Genomic DNA, 21,921 nt, shown 5'->3' with positions numbered 1-21,921 from the left:
ATTTTGGTGACTTGGCAGTCCAACTCGTCCAGCTCGTCGGCGTAGGGGCTAGAGGCCATGTGAGGATGGATAACGATGTTGGCCCAGTAGTCGGCCCATCTCGGGTAGTTCTCATAGTCGTAAGCCGCTGCCGCTATCTTCTTCAGCTTCTGTGGGTCGTCCGTTTTCAGCGACGATCGGACTTTGTACGAGGAGAGTAGGAGTTCTCAGCGACTAGCTTCTCGAGGTCGAAGATTTGGTCGAGGAAGTGTTTGAGGTGAGTGGGATCGGTGAGTCCACTTGGGAGTTGACGGAGGACTTGGAGATGGGGAAGCAGGAGAGGAAGGCGGAGGTGGACTCGAAGGAAGGGGAGGGGTTGGAGGAGTTGGCGGCGGCAAGGCGCGTGAGGGAGGTGTCGAGAGAGAGAGAGAGAGAGAGAGAGAGAGAGAGAGAGAGAGAGAGAGAGAGAGAGAGAGAGAGAGAGAGAGAGAGAGAGAGAGAGAGAGAGAGAGAGAGAGAGAGAGAGAGATGAAAGAGAAACTGAAAGTGAAAGAAAAAGTTTTTTTGAGTTTTTTTTTTTTGCCTTGAAATGACAATTTTAGCCTCAAAGTGGGTCAAATAGTCAGACTTAACTTCCAATTTGAATGGAATCAGAGAAATTGGACACGGAAGACAAAAATTGGAAAGTTCAGGAGTAAAAAAGTGAAATTGAGAGTTTGAGGGTGAAATTATGACACCCCCGCCCATTTTTGACGTGGGAGCTACTTGAAATAGGATGGCTCCATCCTGAGGCTAGTCGTTTAATCTACTATCATCATTTGCAAATACCATACCAATTGCATTTGTTTGCATATTTTAAATGACCAAATAGTTGTTATGCATTTCGCGAGTTTTTTTTTATGAACTGACCACCTCTGCATTGTATAGAAAGAATGCGAAGTTCCGAATGTTGACCTAATTTGCATTGTGTAGAAATAGTAGACGTCTGCAACAAATTTAACATCGCTAGAGACGGCCTAAAACTCCAAAACTGCGTCCGCGCGCACCCTGTCTTGACACACATGAGAATAAGATTTTGGGGTGTCTCCTCTACGACACAGATTACCTCTTAGATTTCTTATGATCAATCATTGAACTCTATTTCAATCCATAGTTGCAGACTTCACAAAATACTCAAATATGTGTTCCATTATCTTTACACTAGAACTCGAGGCACAAAAGATGCATGCAGAGGATCCATATCAACCGTAGAGAGAGTAGAGCTAGATTTCACAGAATAAGATTTGACGCGCAGAAAAGACCCAGAACTATCAAATCACAACCATCAACTATATAAACCACGAGTGACCAAGAAACAAGTCCCATGAGAAAACAGTCTCTGCACCTGGATAATCAATTTTCCATTATTACTTACCATGCAATTGGCTACTATAATATACCGATACATCTTTTTCCCTTACACAATCAATTGGGCTTAGAATGTAGAAATGTAGAGCGAGACTAAAAAACTCAAGTCTTGCAACCTTTAACTTCATTTGCCTCTTACGAATCTATTTGTCCTGAACTGATGCTGAAGCAACAGAACCCACGCCTTCTTTGCCACCGTGACTTCTTCCTCCTACTGTGACTACTTTGATGAGTGTCATTTGTCTTGCAGCTAATTTGGTTAGTACTATGCACGATGTTATCCACAACAGGTCTCTCAACAATCCCATCTTGGGAGGAACACAATGGGGAAGTAGGTACTATTCTGTTATGGTTAACTTCCTTTGACAAATAATTTGAGCCTGCATAACTGCAACATAACAATAAAATAGGTTTGAGTAATTCGGTGTTATGAGTAACATTCAATATGTGCTGGTTGAACTTGGAAATGCATTCCTAAATTCTAAGGAAGACAGTTTGAAAACAGAATAGTAGGGAACCTTTGGCTTCTAGGTAAGACAAGAGAAGAAGTAAAAAATTTCTCATGGTATATTGACTCGAGCCCCTTTTCTCTCCCTATTTGTGTCTGAAGACTGATTGAACAGATAAACTTGTGTAAAAAGGAATACATTTCTTGAACAGCTTGTTTTACACTGTTTCTGACCAATTAAACACAGAAAGAGCAGATTTCCCTTTACACAAAAAGAACAAGGATTAAACAAAGGAAGAATTAACATTTTCTTCCCAATTCAGAGAGCAGTCACACCTCAATGTTCCAGTAGACCAAACCGTTAAAGACGGCAATTATTCTACTTGTTTTCACCTTCTAGTAATGGTTATGATGGTCTCAACTATGGATTTCCCACCCCAAGTAAAAGAGTATTTCTATTCGTCATCAAAGGCTTATTTTGTGTTCTGAAGATTTTTGAGGAAAGAAATAAACAAAATTAAAGATAAACAAAAAGGAGGTAAGAGAAATATGAAACTCATTAACCCAACCAAAAACCAGCTACAATGTAGGAGAAGGTGTAAGTTTTGGACTGGACCTCATCCTTCTAGGACAATGAATAGCATACAAGTAGTACCTTATGTTTTGAATGGCATTGCTATTCCTTGGAGGTGCAGTCAACGCCCCTTCAGTGCCCTCATTTTTAGGTACTGCAGAAAAATCTTCACTTGAGCGGACTTCATCTTCTAAGGAGTCTGGGTTACCTCCATCATTTTCCTTTCGTGAGACTTCATTGGTGAAACCAGAGGACGGCATTTCAGCGCTGAACCTATATTGCCTAACCCTCAAAATGACTTTTTCTATTGTTCCTAGAGCTTCTTCCACCTCAGAACTGATGAACATGTTTCTCTTTCCAATTACATGTCCCCTTTCGGGAATTCTTTTGAATGTTTGATCCTCAAGCTTCCTGCTTTCTTTGCCCTCTAACTCCTCAATCTTGCTTTTTTCGCTTTTAATCTCCTCAGTCTTGCTTTCTTCACTCTCTACCTCCTCAATCTCACAAAGAGTGTTTCCTCCAGTAACATGTGCATCATCTGGGGTAGCTTCACTTGCAAGGTGTTCATTATGAACTTTCTCATTCATGTCCACCAACTTCAAATCATTCATTTTATGTTTAACTAGATTTTCTTCAGAGAGATTGGATGCATCACCGTTTAACTTTTTGCCCTCCAGAAGCCGGCTTGATTCATGAAGTGAATAAAGAGCTTCACGTATGCGAGAGTATAGTGGGCCTCTCAAAGCCTTGCTGTAATCTTCATCACGATTAAGCTTAGAAGACACTACCTGTAGGTTTGTAACAGCGTCAAGAATTAGAAAATCTAACAAAAACACAAATCATAAAAAACAGAGACCGATACATGAGAATGAAAGATGTTGCCATGCAATTTCAGCACACTGGCCAACCTGTAAATTCAATTTCACCCCTTGCCCCTCCCTCTTTTGATCTTGGAAATGTAAAGCTTCAGGAAATTTCTGAAGTTCTTAAGAAGTCAGGTTCCTTTGTTTTAGAAATTTGCAATTTCCTTCTATTTTTTCTCATCCTTCCCAGTATATCAGATTTACAGAAATTATCAAGTTCCCTGATGATAGTTATGTACATAACTACACAATAATAAAGAACCTAGTTGATTAGCTAACAAGAATAGTTTGAGGTGTAGCCTTACTTACTCTCAGAAAATTATTGGTAGTGCCTTTTGGTATATATGTGTTTGTGCATGTGCCTATATACTAGCTGCATCTTCCTATGTTACAAAGTAAACATACAACCTTTTGATACAGTCTGAAACCGTTGCCAATGAGCTGTCTTGAGACAAAATTTATAAGGGATGGTGGGACAAAATCCATCTTTATATCCATATTTGCTATTGTCCTACAAAATTTGACAATTTCAAAGCTTTAATTAAAAGCCAATGAACAAAGTAAACGAATGCAAGATTTAAGTAACCATTTCATACCGAAAGTAACTTCTATCATCGGTAACCTTCTGCAAAGCAAAGCCACCAACTACATCTATCCTAACTGCATCCTTTACTCCATCAGTTGCCTCATTTTTAAGGCCACCATCAATGCCTCCAAAATCAGAGATCTAAAACACAATTAACAATAGAATCACTTCATTCAGGTTTTTTTCTATGGAATTTTTGGAAATTCGGACATATGACCACCAAAATAAAGGAATGACATCAACTGGAAAAGTTTAAATTCCTACCGTGTTCAAGAGAACAACAACCAGGTCATCTTCATAGTACTCAAACACAAAATAGTGCACAACAGCTTCCCTAGGTGAAAGTGGCCACGGAATCTTCATCCTTTCTTCCAAAAATATATACAAAAGTCAGCATTGGAAATGGAAAATATTCTCACAAGTGGTAAAAATCAAATAAGAGATCTTTTAACAAATTTTGCATTTTTATGTCGGATTTAGACAAACCTCACTACAGATATCTGTTCGCCAATCCCGACCTTCTGTAAACACTTCCCATAGAGAATTTTAAAAGTTGGAATGGTAGACTGAGGCCACCTGGAGAAGGATAAAAACTAATTATGTCCAAATAACAGTATCCCTACAGTGCACATTACAAATTCTTGTAGTTGATGTTTCATTATAATTTCTGTATATACAAGAAAACTGTTTCAATGTGCACGTGGGCACGTGCGAGTGTTTATTACACGGTCCACTGCCTAAGCATAGCATCAGAGCATTCAAATGCACATGCCTGAATAAGTAGTATACACATACTGCACTGAACAGAACGAAACATTGTTGTTTTATGATTCTTAGAACTCCTTAATGAAGCCCTACCAGCCAACTCATTCAACCCCAATTTCCTTGGATGAAAGAAGCAACAAATATTATTTGATGGAGAACATTTAGAAAGACTCGCACACAGCATAGACCATATGTCATTACAAATAATATGTATAGTTCGAGTCCACATGCAATGATTGAAATGACATACCATTTCTTGTAAAGGTCTGCCTCACATGAGATGCACAAACCTGCAATAGAAAGGAAATTTTATAGTGTCTTGAGACATTTATTTAACTATAGATTGGTTCAACAGTCTCAAAAAGATACATGATCTAAAGTTCATCATTTTAGTGTGAGACGTAAGAATGTTTGAGTATTTCAGCTTAACTTACAGACATCTACAGGCCCGTCTATGTAACCTTCAACAAGTAATGTATGAAATGGAGAACCTTGGATGCCCTCACGATACATAACCCGGAACTCCTCATTGTCCTGTTTTAACTGTAAAAAGAAGTATGTTTTGAAGCATATAAGTATCCTAATCGCATACTGATGAACCAAGAAGTTCATCTAGTAACTCCCAATATATTGGCCACAAATTCACCAATTAATCAAGATTTGCAATTATAGATATCAACTTCCCAGATATTTAGAGAAGGAAAAGACAAGAATTATTATAACGAAGTAAACAGTTCCATAAGCCAGAGTTTGAAGAAAATAATGCAGATTGATAGCGTACTTTCCATTCAGGACGTGATGGGGTATCACAAGTTTTCAACTGCTCGTCATCACCAACTGAAACACTCCTCAACATGTCAAGCAAATTTGACACCTCAGCCGTCCTTTCTTCTATCACATTTGCATTACAACCTGCAGAACCCAAAAGGCTAAAGTTATAAAGAGCACCCCATATACACCAGATGCAGCCAGGATATGAATAACCCCGTATCAAGAAGGTGGGTGATTGAAGAACTCCAAAAGGAAATTCATAAGAACTAGCCACCTTCAATTTCATTTTCTGAAGAACGCAAAAGCTGATCCTTGACAAGGACTTTTAGAGCCTCCTTATTTGTTAGATTAGGAGATGTCAGTGTCTTGTCCAGCCTCTCTCTGTATTGAGTGATTTTTCTCTTTTTCTCCATCTTTGCATTTCCAGCCAAACTACGAAGAGCCCTCTCAGAAAGTTGTGATGGCTATCTAATCCAGGTATTACCAATAGATTACAGTATCATCCCCTGAACCCAAAATGATATTTATAAAGAAAAGTTAAATTCTGTAATCAGCTGAGACCCTCTAAGATCATATGTGCCAAAGTACAAAGTGTATCAAGAGCTCTTATTGATGACATCAAATGACATATCGATATTACATCAGCAAGTGATTACACATCAAATGTTTCTAATACTGTCTTAGGCAACAAATCGAGCTATAGAAGCTCTAAAATTCAACATAACTACATGAACTCTGCATATAAAGCTCTCCATGCTTGCCAATAGCAATAGAATTTTCAACACAACCGGCACCCAAATACAGAATTTTAAGCATATGGGTCGTGAATTCGACACCACCTCATTGTTCATCAACAAATGACCATCATTCAAGTCCACAGCATACCGAGCCAATGGAAAACATCAATTCCAATATCAGACACCACAAACTGATTCAGTTCCAAGCAGCTGATGCAGCATAAAAACAGAATCTAACATGTGCATGAAAATCATCACGAACTAGTTCAAATCAACATCATACATAAAAACATAAATTCATGGATGATTCAAAGATCCAACTCACATAAAACCTCTCTTCAGCCCACAAGTCCACCGCCCAGTTCAAGTTCCCATCTTTCCAAAATTCTGAACAAAACCCAGAACTTGAAGACTGAAATCTCCACCACCCAGGTTGCAGATCTCAACAAAAAGAAATGATTCTGTCCACTGAAACTAGAGACAAGCCCACCTGACGTGACACCCCCAAGACAGACCCCTTTTCCTTGGGCATAACGGATTCCAAGACCTTTCCAGATGACTTAAAAAGCATATATAATAACGAAAGCCAACCAATAAAATTGATTTCCTTTTAACAAGATTTTAAAAGGTGAACAGTAACAGCAAGGTGTGGGATTGTTCTAGTTGTACTGGATTGAGAACAAGGCTGGTGTACAGTAATGGCGGGTGGGACGAAACTGGAAACTGCCAGCTAACTGTCAACTGTGTAAACATTAATTGAGGCCGGTCGGAGGAAATCATTAAGACCAAGCAAAATCAACAATTAAAGAATGAAAATGAAAAAGGAAGCAACTTCAGAAAACAATTATGGAAATTAAAAGTTTGGGGGGGGGATGAAAAGGAGGACACGTGTAGTTCGACTGTGAGTTCGTCACGGAAGGAATTAGGTGACGTCACGGGTGTGTTATTCCTCTTTTGGTAGCTGTGGAAGACTAGAAGGGTCACGCAAGGCGGCTAGATCCGCGCCTTTCAAGCGGTTGAGGGTAGTTAAGGCTACTTGCCCTCTTTTTGGCTTTTTGTATAAAATATGACGTCAAAATATTGAGTTTTTTTTTTTTTTTTTTTGTGAAGAGAATCAAAATATGGAGTTGACGTTTCTTCGGGTGAAGAAAATATGGAATTCTTCTTGTTAGAACTTGTAAGAGCAAATGCACCGCACTGATCTTGGACGTCCAAGACCAGTCAAAATGGCAAAAATGACAAAGCTGCAATACACTGCAAACTTGTTGGACGATCAGATGCCTTCCCGACCAAGCCCAATGGCAAGTCTTGGACTTTGACTTGGTCGATCAAAATGGCACATGGGCCTCACATGGAAAGTGACGTAGGGTAATGGCTGTTAATCACTTTTGTCTTATAGTTAAATATGGTGGGATTAAATATATTTGAATTAGCTGCTTTTGTTCCAACGGCTATATCTGATGCATGCATGGTTTTTTCCAAGAAACCAATGGCTATATCAGTGTCAAATATATATAGCCGCCTCTTTCTTATTCATTCACCACACCAAAGATCTCTCTATGCATCATAGTTTCTCTCACTTTTACCTCCATTATTTTTCATTAACTGAAACATTTTGGTGTTTAAATGTCAAATTCAAAGTCAGGCACGAAGTGGGCGATAGATGAGGAAGTGCAATTATGCAATCTTGGGCAACTATTACTTCATGTGGTTCTGTAGGAAAGGATCAAGATGCCAAGCATCTATGGCGTAATATTCATGCTCACTACGAACAAAATTGGGAAGGTGATCCGGATGAAGTTCGATCCCATCAAGCACTCAAAAGTAGGTGGAAAAATTTTTAAAAAAATTTGGCGAGTTGGCATGATGCGGTGAGCAAAGCGGAGCACTCTCATGAGAGCGGCTTGAACAACATGGACAAGGTTAGTACTTTTGAAGTATCATCTTAGTTATTTGCACTATCATGTTAACGATTTTTTCTGTAATGTTATTTGCTAAATTATTTTTTTTGTTCAACGCAATTATGTTTAGTTATATCAAACCCACATGTATTACAAGCGTGCAAATAAGGGTAAGGGTTTCACCTATATTCACTGTTGGGAAGTGGTAAAGGATCACCCAAGGTTCAAGGATCCACCAAAAGGGGTGATACAACCTTCACAGGTAGTTGATGATTCACCAATTCAGTCTACTGACAACGATGAAGAGTGCATCGCCGAGCCATTTGATGAAAGACCTCCGGGAAGAAAGGCTCAAAAGAGAGATGCTAAGCTCAAAGGGAAGATTAGCGAAAAGCAAGATTGATATATTCAAGCAATGGAAAACATTGCATTTAATAGTGAAGCTAGTAGAGAGGCCACAAGAATCAGAGATGAAAAAAATAGAAAGCACATCGAGTGGTAGCAACAAATGGAAGTGGAAAAGCAACAACTAGAACTACAAAAAGTGCAACTAGAAATCCAAAAGGAGGAAAATTGGGTTATGGCTAAAGACGTTAGCATAATGACTCCAGAATCAAAAGCATGGTGGAAGAGAAGAAAGAAAGCTATCCGTGACAAAACCTCAGATGATTGGGAGGGTTTGTAATATCTCAAGACTAGCTTGATTAAGTTATTTAGAATGTTGTTGTTCTCGCTAGGCTAGGCTGGTTTTTCATGTAGTCTTTATCTAGTGTCATAGTCTTTATCCAATATCAGTCTTTATCTAGTATCCAACTATATATTTCAAGTTTATCTTCTAGTACATCTTATCCAAAAACTTTATCTTCTAGTATCACCGTCTTTATCTAGTATCAAAGCAATAGAGAATTGAAAATGCAATTTTATTAATATCAAAGCAAACACACGTAAAGAAATATGACATTGATTAACAATTATGCATGAATGAACTTGCAGGAATTATGAAAGATGATCCATGCCAATTAAACAAACAAGTTTTATTATGCTCCACCAGTTTTTATTTTCCAATTATGCTCTACTAGATTCTCCTGAAGGATTTGATGAACATACTCATCCCGAACAAGATCATAACGATCCATGAATCCAGGAAGGTTATCTCCATTTACTCCCACCCGTACTGGCTCAAACGGCAAAGCATTACCGGGTTGCTCATATTCCTCTACCACATCTAAGCTCATTGAGTCAATGCCATCAACATCGCATTCTAAATCTGATTCATCATCTATCTGCTCATCCTCCACAATCATGTTATGGAGGATGATGCAAGCATCATGACACTTTGAAGAGTTTCCTTCTTAAACAAACGAGCACCCCCCCCCCCTAAGGATGGCAAAACGAGCTTGCAAGATACCAAAACATCTTTCAATATCTTTTCGATACCCCTCTTATTTTTTGGAGAAGTGTTGTTGCATCTCATTTGTAGGTCTCGAAATTGTCTTCACGAATGTATGCCACTTAGGGTATATCCGGTCTGCTAGATAATATCCCATGTCAAAGTCTTTCTGGTTGACCTTGTATTTGAGATCATTGAAAACTGGTGATTGTCTGAGCACATTGAGATCGTTGCATGAACTGGGGACTCCAAAGAGCGCATGCCATATATATGTATCGTATGAGGCAACCGCTTCAAGAATGATTGTTGGATAGTCTTTGCGCCCACTATAAGCTCCAGCCCAAGCGGTTGGACAGTTCTTCGACTGCCAATGCATACAATCTATGCTTCCTAGCATTCCTGGAAATCCCCTACGTCAAGCTTTCTTGAGAAGCCTACGAAGATCCTCATGTGTAGGAGAACGAAGGTAATAAGAAGTATATATACCTTCTATTGCTCTACAAAATCTCTTCAATGACTTAAGTGCAGTAGAGTCTCCCATCTTAGTTATCTCAGCACATTGATTTGCACCGGCACCGTACGCAAGCATTCTTAATGCGCAAGTTAGCTTCTGATGGGGTGATAAACCTAACACACCAAGAGCATCTGCCTTTTGAATGAAATAATCATCGTATTGTGTTACCACTGTTAAGATGCTCTCGAATAGAGGACGATGCATTCTGTAACGTTGACGAAAATCTAAATGTGGAAACACCGGACGCTCGACAAAATAGTCTTCCATGAGATCCTTGCCTCGTGACTCTCGTAATCTTTCCACATTTGGGGCGCAACCTGTCCTTGAACCACGTTGTCGAGGTTGGTCAGAACACTCGATCTCATACCCGGCCGCTGTTGCAACAATGGCTGCTTCATTTGCGAGGCGTCGTGCTTCTTCTTCCTCACTATCATGACGAAATTTTGCCAACAACCTATTCATTGCATATAGAGAAAAAAATGAAAAGTATGGTAAATGTTTTGGATGGGAATGATTGTAGATAAATGGAGAGGCAGAAGATGTTCTTGATTTTTTTTTCTTTTGGTGGAGAGGCAGAAGATGTTCTTTATTTTTTTCTTTTGGTGGAGAAGAGGCAGAAGCTGGTTTGAGTGAAAAAGTTGAGCATCTCATATATTGAGTCTTCATTATTGAAGAGGTTGAAGATCATGCACGTGTTTCCTATACAAGTGATGGAATCAAATAAGCAATCCAAAATCTTATCATCTATAAGAAGGAAATCAACCGAAAAATCTTATCAAAATTTTAATTTTTTTTGTTATTAAATAATGACACGTGGCACAATGAGATTGATGGAGATGAGATAAAAAAAAATATTGTTGCATAATAACCATTGGATTACATCTATAAAAAAACAACCATTGGATTAAATAGTGAATGATTGAGAGGCATTGACCTTGCCTATTTGGGGTGCATGAAAAAATTGAGAGGCAAAGGCAATATTAGTGAATAGTGCACAAATGGGAGGCAAGACCTTGCCTTTTGCCTTTGCCTATTGACTCTTGGGGTGCATTTGCTCTAAATGGGAGTGACCAAAGACCCAAGCTGTGGTTGAAAACTTGATTATAAGTTAAAGATGGATTAGTGCGTGAGTGGTTGGTTAGTGGTGAGCAAGTTTGCAACTTGCAAATCAAATTAGCGCAGCTATACAAAACAAACAAACAAACAAATTAGTATGATGATGTGACTAATTTTTTATATCCTGATCTTGTGATCATTAGAATGGAATGATTTAAAAGAAATTGATCTCCAACCATCACAATGACATAAAGTTTGGTATAAAGTATTTGTTAGGAAATTCGGGTCACCTTCCGAATTCCCTAGCCCAAGACCGAAACTGAATCAAGACAATAATCACAAACTATGCAAGCAAACACAAGATTGTTGACGAGGTTCGGTCAAACAATTGACCTACGTCCCCGGGTGATGATGATGGTGGATCCACTAAACAAGAAGAAGATTACAAACTTTTGAAGAACGTTTTGGTTCTTCCACTTAAATAACCTCTTTCCTCACAACCCAAATTCTCAATAGAGAATTCCCAAATACACCCGATCTCTCAAAGCTTGCAACTCTCTAAAATCTCTGAAATTATCAGAACTCTCAATTAATCCACACCTAAAGCTACGCCTCTAAGGTCCTATTTATAGGCTCACAATTAGTCAGACTTATAATAGGATTCAGAATCATAGAAAGTAATCCTAAACCTTTACTTCAAAGGAAAAACTCCATAAATCCTAGATACACTAGAATAGCTTACCCAAAACCTTCAGAAGTAAAGAATCCAAAATAGACAAGGAATTAGATATTGAGCCGCAATCCTAACAATTTCCACCTTGACTCAAAATCTCTGAACTTTCACTGAACGCAAGCTTCCTTGGGTCTTCTCAATGAACCACAATCACCACCATACCTCAGTGCGCCCCTTGGCGTGCTAAACATTAAGATGAGTTAGTCAAGTTTGAGAAGCACTCAAACTTGACACTTGGACAACAACTCTTTCCCTCAAACATGCACTGTGCAGCCGCTTGCATGCAATCCAAGTCTCCATCAAAGTTGCCAAACCTAATAGGAGCGATCTTTAATGGTTTGCACAACTCACTCCGAGCAACATCCCCTTGAACGAATTCTCCACCATAAATGGTACCTTCTCTTGACGCATCATTCTCATAACACCAAGTTTGCTTCTCATTGTCCTTACTAAATCTACTATCCAAAGTAGGTGACACCTTAATTGTGGAATATGCATGAGCTAGCACATCTCCACCACAAACTTGTGTTGGGATCCTTATAGGTCTGCCTCCCTTTAAGGACTACTGCAATGTTGGTTGCTCTTGAAATTTTACTTTCTTAGAAGCAAATTTCGTTCCTCCACATTTACTATTGCTCATCTTCCCCGAATGCCTATAGGAACCAAGATTGCCAAACTTTCCACCTTGAACAAAACTTTCAACAGAATCAATTGTTCCACCTTGAACAAAGCTCCCTTCCAAATGATAGAGACCATTTACCTTCTTACCCTTCATCACTACGAGTGCTCCCTTCAAAACCTTCATATTTCCATCATGACCCACAATCTTGTGGCCTTCCGAATCCAAAGTGCCAAGAGATATCAAATTCCTATCCAATTTAGGAACATGACGAACATTCTCTAAAGTCCTCACTGATCCATCATGTACCTTCAATTTGATTTTTCCAACACCAGCAACTTTGTAGTTATGTGCACCCACCGACTTTACTAGACCTTCCTTCACATACTTGTAGGAAGAAAACCAATCCCTATTGGGACACATGTGTTCAGAACAACCTGTATCCAAAATCCACTCATCTTGTGGCTTTCCTAAACATGATGTGACCATGAGTGCATCTCCATAAAATTCCCCATCATCTTCACTCGCCACCATTTTAGTAGTAACTCTCTTTGACTTCAATTTTGGACAATTATATTTGATATGCCCAAAATCATGACAGTAATAGCACTCCTTATCTTTGTCTCTATGTTGATCTCTAAAATTTCTCGACTTTGATCTACCACGACTCAAACCCTCTTTCACATTAGATCTCCCCCTTACAACCAAAGCAGATGTATTTGTAGATGTCTCTTCTTCATTTTTCTTTCTCCTAGATTCCTCACTCAAAAAGGTATCCCAAACTTCGTTGTAGACCAACTTATTTTTCCCAGCTGAACTGCAAATAGAATTGACGGTAACATCCCAAGTATCTGGCATGGAGGTCAATAGTACCAATGCCTTGAGGTGCTCTCCAATTATGATATCTACCGTGGCCAATTGTTCGACAATATCGCAAACCGCTGCTTGTTGTTTTCGCACAGAACCACCTTTGCTCATCTTCATTGAAAATAACTTTCTCAATAAGTGTACTTGCTCAACAGCACTTGGTTTCTCAAACATCTCAGACAAAGTATCCATTAACCCCTTAGTAGTTTTCTCATTAATCACATCGTGCCGAACTTCGTTTGATAGCGATAGTCGAATAGCTCCTAAAGCTTGAGTGTCAAGCTCCTCCCAATCCACCTTTTTCATGCCCTCCGGCTTAACTCCTAGCAAAGGCTTGGACAATTTCTTCAAATTCAAATAGTCAGTTATTTGAGACCTCCACATAACAAAATCATGCCCATCAAATTTATCAACTCTTGTCTCGACGTCTTCAATCCCCATCTTTCCTCTAGCTCTTGAAACCTTGCTTTGATACCACTTGTTAGGAAATTCGGGTCACCTTCCGAATTCCCTAGCCCAAGACCGAAACTGAATCAAGACAATAATCACAAACTATGCAAGCAAACACAAGATTGTTGACGAGGTTCGGTCAAACAGTTGACCTACGTCCCCGGGTGATGATGATGGTGGATCCACTAAACGTGAAGAAGATTACAAACTTTTGAAGAACGTTTTGGTTCTTCCACTCAAATAACCTCTCTCCTCACAACCCAAATTCTCAATAGAGAATTCCCAAATACACCCGATCTCTCAAAGCTTGCAACTCTCTAAAATCTCTGAAATTATCAGAACTCTCAATTAATCCACACCTAAAGCTATGCCTCTAAGGTCCTATTTATAGGCTCACAATTAGTCAGACTTATAATAGGATTCAAAATCATAGAAAGTAATCCTAAACCTTTACTTCCAAGGAAAAACTTCATAAATCCTAGATACACTAGAATAGCTTACCCAAAGCCTTCAGAAGTAAAGAATCCAAAACAGACAAGGAATTAGATATTGAGCCGCAATCCTAACAGTATTTACTTGCGAAATTGTTGGGAGGAATTTTATATTTTATTTATTAAGTTGATTAAATGAGTAATAGAAAAGATCACAACAAGCTTCATCGGAAAAAAAATAAGATCATGAGTTCACGATCAACCATTCTCCAGCATCGAGAGTTCATCCAAATTTATTTCTTTTAACTCTTTCAAATTGAGTTTTAACTTTTAATTTAAAATAAGCATTATATATATTATAAATTCTAGCTCACCAATCTCTTTCCAAAGAAAAAACAAAAGGCTGATGTGATAGCTGCCACATATTTAAGATTCTAAGCATTTTTCTTTTTACTATTTCTACATTGCAAAGTCATTATTGGATAATTGTTCTTTATGTCAACCCTAAAAAGTGAACATAAATTATACATGTTGCCTCATTCTTCTTCTTTTTTCTTTGACAGAATGAGAAACCTATTGCTCTCATTTTTCTCTCTTGAAACTCGCCACATGGAAGACTCAAATCTCAAGGCCGCTTTTCTAATACACGACTTTGATTTTCAATGTGGTGATTAGTCACCAATATTAATGCTGGGTTAACAAGTGAAGGGTTGTCATCAAAAAAAAAAAAATAAGTGAAGGGTGCATTGGTGAGTATTTATGAGGTGCTTTTACCTGTTACAAATTAAAGTTGACTTCTACTATCTCATCTACAATGTGAGTTGAGCTAGAGCGTATGAATAACTGACATTAAGATATTGAGTTTCCTCATGTGAGTAAAAAGCCTATTCAGTTTCAATTAGAGAATTATTTGTACACAAGTCATCCTTGAAGAAAACACACTCTTATTTCTAGAATAGCTCACACAAAAACATATAGCTTCCGTACAAGCAAAACTTTTCATGTTCTAAACTAAACCTTAATTGTAATAAGGTCCACTTTAGTTGGGATCAGATCGATAAATCATTACAGTTTTTCACCATTACTATAGCAGTATCAAAACCCTATGGGCTATCCTGAAAAACACCATCACATAGTGCGACCGTCTCAAAATGTGCTATAAAGCAATCAAGGCAAGCTTTCCAAATTTCTACACCATCACAAGAACCCAAGGCCTTCTCATCTTTTCTTCAAAAGCCTCAAGTTTTACCAATATCCAAGAGAGAATGACAAAACAAGTGGGCACCACCATTAGTAACTAGCAATTTTCCAACAACCTTGAGATCCACAAGTGTAAAATTGACCAACGCGAGTTTGGAAGGAAGTCATTCGATAATTCTTTGATTTGAGATTTTGAAAAAGATGTTTCTGGCAAAAAAAAAAAAAAATCTTAGCAGAGCTCTTTCCAAGATTTTTTTTTTTCAATTTTTTCTAAAGGGGAGAAAGACAGTCAATTAAGGACCAAGATTACATAAAATGAATTATTTCTCCAAGGTTAACGAAGTCTTCATACCCAATGAAAAGGAAATTGCAAATATTTTCTATCCACCAGTCAAGGGAAATCATAAAAGAGTACTGTTGAAACCTTTGGTTCTATAGTGATTTTAATAAAATTCAGGTACATGTTACATTCTATGAACGATTCAATTCCTTTCTTTTGGAATGGTTTGAAAATTGGGGGAAAAAAGAGAAGATAATAAGATAAGCAAATGATTTCAGCCACCAATTTTTTTTCAAAATTAGATTACCGACCTAGTAGGGGACATTGAGTATGTGACTATGTGGATGGTCTTATTCCTTAGATACAGGAACCGCCTTGAGGGGTGCCGCCTGAAACGTAAGCCAGCGACTTTCAAGAGTCTCCAAAAAAAAAAAAAATCGATATTATATTTTATGAAATGTATATAATATATTTTTGCACAAATAAACATATGTGCATCTATAGTCTAGTAGTGCTGGTATTATGCTTCCCTTGCAAGCGAGATTCGAGTCTTGCTGCTAAGGTTTGAATTAGGGGTCATCATTTGGCCCACAGGCTTCTAAGGTTTGGGAATTAGTGGTCATCATTTGGCCCACGGGCCCAAAAGCCCATGGGCGCCTGCCTGATCTAGTGGGCAAAAAGCCAGGCCTAGCCCATAGCAAAGCCCATTTCGGCTATGCCCATTGGGCAGGAGGCATGGCTAGGGCGGAGGGTTCAAAGCCCAGGCCCGGCCCATTAAAGCCTGCCTGGCCCAGCCTTATAAGCCCAACCCGAAAGCCCATTCAATTCTAGTATTATGTAGTTATATTGAACTAATTATTGCATTAATTAGGCCATCTTTTCCTTTAATTTTGTATTTTATTTTGTTCAATAATTAACATATCATAATTTTTTCATAGCTTTTTGTATTTTTTTAACAAAAGAACATGATATATAAATATAATGGGCTTGGCTCTGCCCACCCAAAAAGCCCGTAAGGCCTTAGGCCTTGATTTTTAAAAGACGCCCGGGCCTGTCTGGCCCAAATTTTTTTTTAATGTTGTGCCCATGCCCGGCTCGACTCAAGCCCATTAATTTTGGGCAGGGCCGGCCCGACCCTTTGACGACCCCTAGTTTGAATGTATGCTCGGACATCTTTGTAATTTTGTTATTTTTTCCAAATACAAAAAGATTTATCCACAATTTTTTTTAATTTTTAATAATCGTGGAAGAGGTTGGTCAACCTTAGTATCAACCATCTGTTTTGTAAACAAATTGTTCATCAGGAGTTCGAGGGTGAAATACTTTGCTGACATTTACCATGAGTCTTATTTTAGGATTCTATAAGAGTAACTTTTGAATGACACCAAGCTCATATTGTTAAGTGCATTTTTCATGGTTATGATAGTTTCCTGCCTCCTAATTAAGATGACTGAAGAGTTGACAAAGATTCATAAACATGGAAGTGAGAATTCGGAGCATGGTAAGATAAAGGACAAGTATCAATTAAAGTTGATAACCTAAAATAATTTTTAAAGTTTCAGAAAACGCTTGTGAGCATTACTTTTTTTTTTTTAGGGGAATGAAATGAATTTCATTGACTTAATGGTCATTACAATCACGAATTATGTTCTCCACCACACTTGGAGGAGGTACAAGAAAAAAAATCTGATGAAAATAGGGCCAACTTGGCCTCTTGAGCTAGCTTATGCGCCACTGAGTTGGCTTGGCACCTTACAAAGTTGATCTAAGCAGAGGATACAGACTGCAAGAGCTCCCGAAGATCATAAAGTAAGAAACCCATGTCAGAGTAGTCAAGGGTCTAGTTTGGCACCGCTTGCACCAAGACTTGGCAATCTAACTCCACAACTAGGGGAACAAAGTCATGAGAAATAGCCAACTATAACCCCAGAATCAAAGCTAAGAGTTCAGCATGCCTAGTTGAACTTGTGACCGCAACTGAGTGTTGAAACCCACCGAGGCAAGTACCTTCATGATCTTTGTAGATACCCCCAATCCCTGCATTCCCATTCACATTGCAAAAAGCAGCATCCACATTTAACTTCACCATCCCCACCGAAGGTTTTGCCCAATGTACATTCCGTGCCTACACAGGAGCACTGATGGATGAGTGTGTAGCTTTATATTCTTCCCACCATCCAAAAGTCAAGGGGACAACTTCTTATGCCAGTTTGGGACTATCACTCCATACTTTATCATTCTGATTTCTCCACGTAGCCCAAATCACCATCAACAAGGAAGCAAAGGTAGTAGGAGACTGAGAATAGAAAGTCTGTAACCAACTAGCAACACTTGTAGTAGAGTCGGAGAAGGGGAGATTAGCCAACTACAAGAAAGACTTGGCATGGATGCAATCACGTAGTGCATGAATAGGAGATTCAATTTCCTCCTCACAGAATGGGCGTTGGGTATCAATATTAATACCACGTTCACTCAACCTGCTCCGAGTAGGTAGGATATTTGAAGCAGCCTTCCACACACATACTTTGACCTTCCCTGGTACAGGAGCTTTCCAGAGTTGAGTCCAAAGTTCAGAACTAGGATTCGAGGCAGAAGTAGATTCCCCCAAAATTCTACACCTAGCAGTATGATAGGCCAATTTGACCGTGAACCTCCCTTTCTTATCCCCACTCCAAATCCATCGATCTTCATGAGGTCTAACACTAAGTGGCAGTGCTAAATTTTTTTGCACAATGGGCATAAGAAATAACTCAGTTAACAGGGCATAATTCCATGTACCTAGGGAGGAGATGGGGTCTGAAACCCAATGCGCACAAGGAGACTGAAATTGCTGTAGCTCCTCGCCTAACAACCAAGGATCAGTCCAGATATTGGTGGAGAGCCCATTGCCAATATGACGACGTATGCCTGCCCTAAGCACATCCCTCCCATGTATAATACTTCTCCAAGCATAAGAAGGAGAGGAACCAATCTCCGCATCCCAAAAGCTCGAGCGAGGAAAGTATATTGCCTTCAAAAGCAGACAAATCAAGGATTCTGGTTGCTGTATCAAACGCCAACCTTGTTTAGCTAACATTGCTAGGTTGAACGCGAACAGATGCCGGAATCCCATTCCACCCAAGTTTTTAGGTTTACAAAGTTCATCCCATGCACGCCAATGCATCCCTCTCTTTTCCTCCGTGCTTCCCCACCAAAATTGAGCACAAAGTTGGAGAAGCTCTTGTACCAAATTCTATGGAAGAAGATAGCAATTCATGGTGTAGAGTGGCATAGCCTATGCCACCACTTTGATGAGAAGTTCTCTCCCTGCAGCACTGAGCAATATTGACCTCCACCCTGTAAGTTTTTTAGACATATTATCTTTAAGATAAGCAAAGGTTTCATATTTCGATCGACCCATAAGAGAAGGGATACCCAAGTACTTCTCATGCTTGTCTACTTCTTGAACACCCAACAGTGTAGCCAATTGTTGTCTCATATGAGGAGGAACACTACCACTAAAGACAACATTACTCTTTTGCAGATTAATCTGCTGTCCTGAGGCACGCTCATACACGTTCAAAATTTCCGGGATACGAGAACAATCTTGAAGCGAGGCATAAGAATAAAGCATGCTATCATCAGCGAAAAGTAAGTGACTAATAACTGGGGCACCATCACAGATACGTAAACCTTGCCACTGTCTATAAGCCACAGATTGGGAGATAAGGGCAGACAGCCCTTCAGCACATAACAAAAATAAATAAGGACTGATTGGATCACCTTGACATAATCCTCTATGAGGGGTAACAAAGCCTTTCGGAATCCCATTGATGAGGAAAGAATATTGGACAGTAGATAGACAAAACATAATTAGATCGACCCATTGAGGAGCAAACCCCATCTTCAACATAATCTTCTGCAGAAAATTCCATTCCAACCTGTCATACGCTTTGCTTATGTCCAACTTGAGTGCAAGGAAACCTTCTTGACCCCGACATAGACGATGCATGTAATGTGCAAATTCGGAGGCCACAAGAGTATTGTCAGAGATTAACCGGTCTGGGATGAAGGCACTCTGCTATTGTGAGATAATCCTCGGCAAGAAATCTTTAAGCCTATTAGCCAAAACTTTTTAAGCGATCTTGTAAACTACATTGCACAAGGCAATGGGTCTCAACTACGACATAGTCTGAACCTCCTTTACTTTTGGGATTAAGACCACATGGGTGAAATTTAAATCCTGCGGCATGTCTTTAGTAGTTAGCAAAGAAATCACAGCATGACAAACCTCAGAGCCCACTAAGTCCCAATACTTTTGGAAGAAGAAAGGTGACATTCCATCTGGTCCAGGAGCTTTGGACGGGTGCATTTGGAATAAGGACTCCTTGATCTCCTCGACGGTGTTGGGAGCCAAAAATGAGTCATTCATCTCTGTCGTAACCCTAACATCAATGGACTGAAAAACAACCTCCTGAGCCTCGAGATTGGGCTCTTGGCTTGCAAAAATCTGCTGAAAATAGTTAACAACTACATCGTCGATACCCTTTAGGGAATCTTGCCATACCCCGTTACTATCTGTCAACCCTTTGATCTTATTCTTCTTTTTTCGGTTAGAGGCATGTCGATGGAAGAACTTGGAGTTCCCATCACCCTCCTTAAGCCATATAGCCCTCAACTGTTGGCGCCAATATGTCTCATCAGCAGACATTAATTTATTCAGCCTCTAGGAAAGTTGGATTTTCGTAGGTTGGTCCACCGGGTCAAAGGGCTTCTGTAACAAGACATCCAGCTGCAAACGAACGGATTCGAGTTCCGCCCTTCGACCTCTGAACATGCTACGATCCCAAGCCAAGAGATGACCACCTATATCTTTTATTTTCCTGCACAACTGCACCATAGGGCTACCAACTTGTTGGCCTGCCCACGCTTCATCCACAACCTAAGAAAAAGATTCATGGGAGCACCACATCTCTTCAAACCTAAAACGGCGACGCCCCCGATAGTTCACAACTTGTTCCTTGCGCACCTCCAGTAACAAAGGAACATGATCCGATCTACTAGGGGGAAGATTGATGATCTCGAGAAACCAAACTCCGCCCACCAACCCGGGGAGCACACACCCCAATCCAATCTCTCCTTGGTGTTGGAATCACTCCAGGTAAATCTCCCTCCAGCTGCACCCATATCCTCCATATTACAATCTAGTAAAGCTTGACGAAAGGCATTCATCTGATTCAGACTCCGTATCCTCCCCCAGATTTCTCCCCCAAGTCGAGGATCTCATTGAAATCCCCAGCTACAACCCATTTGACCGATGTATTACCCGCCAAAGAGCGTAGCAATTCTCAGGAAATATGTCTTTGTCCTGTCTCCGGATGTCCATAAAAACCAGTGAAGCGCCATTGCACCTCCGACGAGTCCTTCACATCCACATCTATATAGAAGTAGTTAACATTTCTCACATTCACAGAGATCGTATCATCATACGGAAAAGCCAGGCCGCCCGCCCGATCGACTCGATCAAAGTGGATGATGTTTTGAAGGCCCACAGAACGAGGCAAAGATTGATGTTGTTCTTTGGTGCAATGGGTTTCGCTCAAAAACACAGCGTGTGCTTGATGTTTTTGGATGAGAAGCTTAAGTGCATGTCGAGTCTTACGATTCACAATCCCCTGACAATTCCAAATCAAGATATTCATCTCCAAAGAAGACGCCGGAAACGTCCTCCTCCTACAGCCTAGTGACGGCGATGTAGAAACCCTAAACCAAAGGCGGCAAAACCCTAGGTTCAAAAGTTTCAATTTGATTCTCGACTTTTTGCCTTGTGAGCATTACTTTAACATAATGGTACAAAATAAAAGATTATAATGATTTAAGTAAATGCTTTTACTTTATGGGATATGTATTAATTAGAGATATTATCACTATTCAGAAATTGAAACTTGTGTGTTCATCTGTCGTAGTTTTATTGAATGAGAACCCGGAATAGAGCCTATTAATATAAATATAATGGGCAGTCAAAGACAAGAAGTCTAGGCTGGTGTTTACTCGACCCTAACAGCAACAAAATGAGAGAGGAACTTTACCAAATCGAAACCTGCACCATCCTAAATACTAACCAATGAGGAATTTTCAAACTTTTGGTTTGAACGAATGAAATGGAAATGCAGAGAGACACAGACGTGTTCAATTACTTGAAGAGACTTGTTTGCTTTTGAATTCATGTGCTCTTTCTGATTTGGCGAATTTTAGGAATTGGATGGAGAGGGTGCATCTTACATTTTCACTGTCTTCAACTCCTTATACTGGTACTCACTGGCTCAAACATTAGACTTTCGTTTCATTTGAATGTTAAGAATCAAATGGAA

The 21,921-nt window shown here is 39.5% G+C and overlaps 2 protein-coding genes across 2 annotated transcripts; both read right to left on the bottom strand.

Annotated features, from left to right (window-relative positions):
• Positions 1–1,287: 1,287 nt before the first annotated feature.
• LOC112192483 lies at positions 1,288–7,009 on the bottom strand. The gene is made up of 11 exons (XM_024332238.2): positions 6,456–7,009; positions 5,668–5,899; positions 5,404–5,534; positions 5,057–5,165; positions 4,873–4,912; positions 4,344–4,433; positions 4,122–4,221; positions 3,868–3,998; positions 3,680–3,782; positions 2,490–3,196; positions 1,288–1,774 (listed from the first exon to the last, which is right to left on the bottom strand). The coding sequence occupies exons 2-11, from the start codon at positions 5,804–5,806 to the stop codon at positions 1,522–1,524; spliced, it is 1,803 nt and encodes a 600-aa protein (XP_024188006.1). The 5' UTR covers positions 5,807–5,899; positions 6,456–7,009; the 3' UTR covers positions 1,288–1,521.
• Positions 7,010–9,836: 2,827 nt separating this feature from the next.
• Positions 9,837–10,397, bottom strand: LOC112194305. The gene has a single exon (XM_024334555.1). It carries the CDS (start codon positions 10,395–10,397, stop codon positions 9,837–9,839), a length of 561 nt encoding a protein of 186 aa, XP_024190323.1.
• Between the last annotated feature and the right edge of the window lie 11,524 nt (positions 10,398–21,921).

Source organism: Rosa chinensis, chromosome 3 (assembly GCF_002994745.2).
Source record: "Rosa chinensis cultivar Old Blush chromosome 3, RchiOBHm-V2, whole genome shotgun sequence".
Classification (NCBI taxonomy): Eukaryota; Viridiplantae; Streptophyta; class Magnoliopsida; order Rosales; family Rosaceae; genus Rosa; species Rosa chinensis.
The sequence above is the reverse complement of the archived record's forward strand: the minus strand, read 5'-3'. Positions and strand labels throughout refer to the sequence as shown.